At 43.0% G+C, this 4,533-nt stretch overlaps 1 protein-coding gene across 6 annotated transcripts; it reads left to right on the forward strand.

Annotated features, from left to right (window-relative positions):
• Positions 1–323: 323 nt before the first annotated feature.
• On the forward strand, positions 324–3,251 carry LOC136538962 (uncharacterized). 6 transcript variants are annotated; one of them, XM_066530880.1, is made up of 4 exons: positions 324–794; positions 1,128–1,272; positions 1,905–2,008; positions 2,138–2,866. In XM_066530880.1, the coding sequence occupies exons 1-4, from the start codon at positions 561–563 to the stop codon at positions 2,270–2,272; spliced, it is 618 nt and encodes a 205-aa protein (XP_066386977.1). In that variant the 5' UTR covers positions 324–560; the 3' UTR covers positions 2,273–2,866. The 6 variants fall into 6 exon arrangements, 4 of the variants coding, with proteins under 4 accessions (XP_066386977.1, XP_066386978.1, XP_066386975.1 ...); XM_066530881.1 differs by having other exon boundaries at positions 1,929–2,008; XR_010779512.1 differs by adding an exon at positions 2,897–3,251 and having other exon boundaries at positions 1,128–2,274.
• The last annotated feature ends 1,282 nt before the right edge of the window (positions 3,252–4,533 follow it).

Here is a 4,533-nt window from a genome sequence, read left to right on the forward strand (position 1 = left end):
TAAAAAATCATGGGCCTGTGTGATGTGCCTTCAGTCTGCAGCTCTTTTCCCTGTGCCAAGTGCTGCTGCATAATCTATCTATATTATAAAGGATCGAACGAATTGAAAAATATATGTCACCTGATAATATCTTACCCACCTTAGATCTTCTTCCGTAGATGTACATCTAACGCATCTGATTAGGTGGTTAACTGTAGGCCGAAAGCGTTTGCTGACAGCTGACATGTGAAACGCGTGTTCTCCTCAGAGAGACGAGCGCCTCCGACCCAAGTTTTTTCACGCGATGATTTTCTTACCCGCCCGCGCGTACCCGCGTCCGCGAGTCCGCGAAGCCACGCCTCTCGACACCGCCAACCGCCGCGCTTCATCCCTGTGTACTCCTCGCTCCCTACCCTACCCGCGACATCTTTCTCGAACCACCGGCCGCCCCCTCCCTGCGCCCCTGCCCCAGCCATCGGCGTCGCGGCTAGGAGGGCGCGAAGGAAACCGCCTTCCCATCCATCGGGCATCGGCCCGTCCGATCCGATCAGACCAGATCCTGCCGGTGCCGGTCGTCGCGTATGGCCGAAGGCGACGCGCCCGCCTCCGTCGCCCATGCCGCCGGAGACCCTGGCAACGCAGAAGCGGAGGCATCAGGGACTCGTGTCGCGGGTGTCGAAAGTGGAAGAGCATCTTCGGCGGCCGCGAGGACGTCGAGAAGCTGCTGCAGGCGCTGTCCAAGGAGGAGGAGACCGTGCGCCCGTGCCTCCCGCCAGTCCGCACACAACGTCCTCGCCCTCGCCACCGCGCTCGAGGTGATTCGACTCGTGCCGGCTGGATTAATTATCTATCCAATTATACATAGCATAGCAGACGTTTCTATTCCGTTTGTTGTATGTTGGGCGATGAATCTGGTTTGAACGGTGGAATCAGGAATCGTTTGGTCAGGATGAGCGGCCTGCCGGGCCATCGTTACCGTAGTCTGCAATATTCTGTCGTCATCTCGCATCAGACGTGATGCATTACGTCAGTTCAGAAAGTAGAATTAGTACCGATACTGAATGGAATCGTGTTGGGATCACCTCATGAGTGCCTCTTCGGATTTAGGGCCTTGAAGATGGTTTCGTGTTATTTCCTTTATGCGACAGATTGTTGCTGCTGGATATGCCATCATGACTACGAGATCGCCGGACATCAGTTGGCAGATGAGGGCACTCAGGGTGCTGCCGATGTTCTTGGTTCCTGCTCGAGCTGCTCTCATCTACTCGACCATTACAAGGCTCACCAAAATTCGTAAGTATACTGACATCTTCGGATGCACATTCTGATCTTCCACATGCAAGACATCATTAGGCTCTAGCTACACATTCTGTTGACTGAAGGTGAACAGAAGCAAGGCTGTAGAAATGTGGCGTATGTTTTCCCATTAGTTTTTCAATGCATTTTATTTGATCAGTTAACATAGAACAAATTTGTCTGAAATTTGCGAGATAAAAGCATTTGGAACTATTTTTACATAGCACCATGCAAAGATTTTGAGAGTGATTTTTCAAAAAAGATTTTGAGAGTATTTTTTTCTAACAGTGATATTGATCAAAACCCATGATATTAATTTGCGAGGTTATTTTCGCTGCTGGCTAGAAAGCTTAAGCCAATTTAGAACATGGTCGTAACCAAAGGCAACTGATTATTTTGAGTTTTACATAAGGTGGAATCACCTTTCATGGCAGGATGATCATAGACTCATGCATTCTCTTGATATACTTTTTTTGGAGAAACAGAATTGGTTGTTGAGCATAGATTTCTTTTCTGGCCTGCCATGAAAATGGTCATTGATTTATGCTCTGCCTGTAGTGCACCCATTTTTTTATGCTAAGCATCTTATAAAGGGCATGTTCGGCTTACCCCATATTCGGCTTGAACAGTGTTTTTCTCTCACAACAATTCAGCCAGAACAGTGTTTTTCAGCCAGTTTCAGCTAAGTTTCAGACCAGCGAACAGGGCCAAACACAGGATTGACAACACACATGTAATCATTGCATTTCTGTCAGTATCTATTCTGTATCAGTCATCCTACATTGATGTTTTTATATGTTTCTCAACTGAAAGTTTCAGTTTTTGTTTGTCAACCATTACATGCTCCATTTTTTTTCCACAGGGAAGGCATCTGACTGATTGTGTTGTAGGCGAAGCTCTGTTCCATTACATTTATAACAAGAAAAAAAAAAAAGTTGCACTGTTGCAGACGTTGGAGCATTTTTGTAGCTCACCATTTGTGGCTGTGATCAATTAAAGGTAAGCACACAAAGATAGAAGCAGCTGTTGTTTTCTAAGCATGGATCCAATGAATGCTGCTGCGCTGCTCAAGGCTCCTTCCCATACTTTGCTTCATCCTAGCTAAGGGACTAATTTGATGTCCTATCAGTGAAATGAATCAGTGCCATATTAGTGTTCTTAATACCAGCTATAAATATTGTTTCAAAAAACAACTTCATACATAGTAGATGGACATCGTGTGCAATTAAATCTTTTTTTTTTTTGCATATGTCGTGTGCTTATTTGAAGTTAATGATGATTGTTGCCTCTAAAATATTTTATTTATTCTTTTTTTTCGAACACTCAGGAGTGTTGTGTCATTATGTTAAGAAGAAAAAAAAACAAAGATCTCCTTCATGTTCAATAAAAAAGAACAAATACACAATTTATTTCTACCTGAATTCTTGTCATCTATTACATGAATTGAGCAGCCATCTCTTGCGATAATTTATTAGTATCTGTATTCTTGTTATCTCTTATATGAATTCTCTCGAATGTGCATTATTATTTCTTGAAATTTTCAAGAATGAACTTTTTTATGGACACGTGCGTGCCGCATGTGCCTATCCACTAGTAAATTAAAATGCTTGCAGCCGCAAAGGCTTAAATATGCAGAGAACGGACGGCATACCTCTATCCCGGCGCAACGCGTGGGGTTACTGGCTAGTGTATATTGAAAAGGCAGTTATAAACATACACTTGGACAAACAAAGCACGACATAATCTGCGCTTGAAGAGCCGCTACACGATGCCTTGTCTGACTTATGTCCCTCACGCCCCGCCACCTCCCCCATCCCCACCCCCTCTTTTCTCTCTTTTTTCTTTTTTCTTTCTTTTTCTTTCTTTTTTTCATGGTGTCCTCGTGGAAAGTTATACCCAAAAGTTGTCTAAAAATATATTTGAAACGTTGTACTCTTTCTCTTTTTTTCCCCTTTTTTCACGGTGTCCTCGTGAAAAGTTGTTTGTTATAAAAGTTGTACTAAAATTACAGTGAAAAAATTGACTATAAAGTTATTCAAAAAGTTGTGCAGGGAGTTGTCTGAAAAGTTGTAGAAAAATTGCAGTAGAAAAAGTTTGTTTGTAAAACTTGTCCAAAAAGTTGTATGAAAAGCGCACCAAAAAAAGATGTATGGAAAGTTATCTGAAAAGTTGTTTGAAAAGTTATGTGAAAAGTTAAGCAGAAAAAAAAGTTGTTCCAAAACATTTCATAAAAGTTAGGAATGTTCATTCATTCACTTGTTTCCTCCCTCTCGAGTTTTGCCCTAGGGAGCCATCGCCGCCCCTCGCCTCCACCACCACTGGTCCTCCTCCCTTCCCACTCCAGCATCTCGCCGAAGACTGGAGGGAGTGGGGATCCATCGGGGATTTATCGTTTTAATAAGTTTTTCCAGTTGGTCGAGTCATTTAGGGTTAGGGTCTCTCTGTGCCAAGTTTTTTTGGTAGTGAGGATTTATCTCCTTCTTCCCGATGATGGAGAGGGGGTAGGATGGTTTCGGTTTCTGAAAGGTCCCTAGTTTGGTTTTGGTAATTGAGTGACAATCTAGGTGGACTAATATGTGTTTATGTAAGATACACAAAAAATTAGTCCACAGGTAAATATGTGATGAAGGAGCTCATTGCATATGAGACATGACATGGAGTCATGTGACTAAGGTGGAAAAGATCAAGACAAGACTTGCTTGACGAACCGGTTGCAAGCGTGAGGGGCAAGTTAGAGGTTTTGAAGCGATGGACCGCGTAGCGGTGAAGCTTGAGCAAGACTTGACATTGATGGACGAAGGCAACGGTGAAGAGCAAGTGAGGTCAATATCGATGAACCAATAAGGTCACATGATGATATGAAATGGGTCACATTATTTGTTGATCATGTTGGTGCATGTGTTGCATCGACATTAGAGGAGATGGAATTGAATGTGCATGGCAAAGGTATAATCTATAGGGCATTTCATTTCACCGGTCTAAGTTGAGTATAGAAGTGCTTGACCGGATTTAAAATAGATAGCTGTACTATAAAGAGGGAAAATCTTTTAGTTGCAACGGTTATCTAGTGTCACTGAGTGTGAGTTTTATTTGCATATGCATTGCGCACTGTGACGTGGTGAGGTAGATGAGAAATCCCTGAAAAATTCTTTGTGAAAATCTAACCGAAGTGCTAAAATTATTTTGGTAATTTTTGGAGGGTTAGAATCTTGAGAATGGTTGAAAAAGGAGAAGAAATATGTGCTGCTCTATGCTTGG

This window comes from Miscanthus floridulus, chromosome 2 (genome assembly GCF_019320115.1).
Source record: "Miscanthus floridulus cultivar M001 chromosome 2, ASM1932011v1, whole genome shotgun sequence".
Taxonomy (NCBI): domain Eukaryota; kingdom Viridiplantae; phylum Streptophyta; class Magnoliopsida; order Poales; family Poaceae; genus Miscanthus; species Miscanthus floridulus.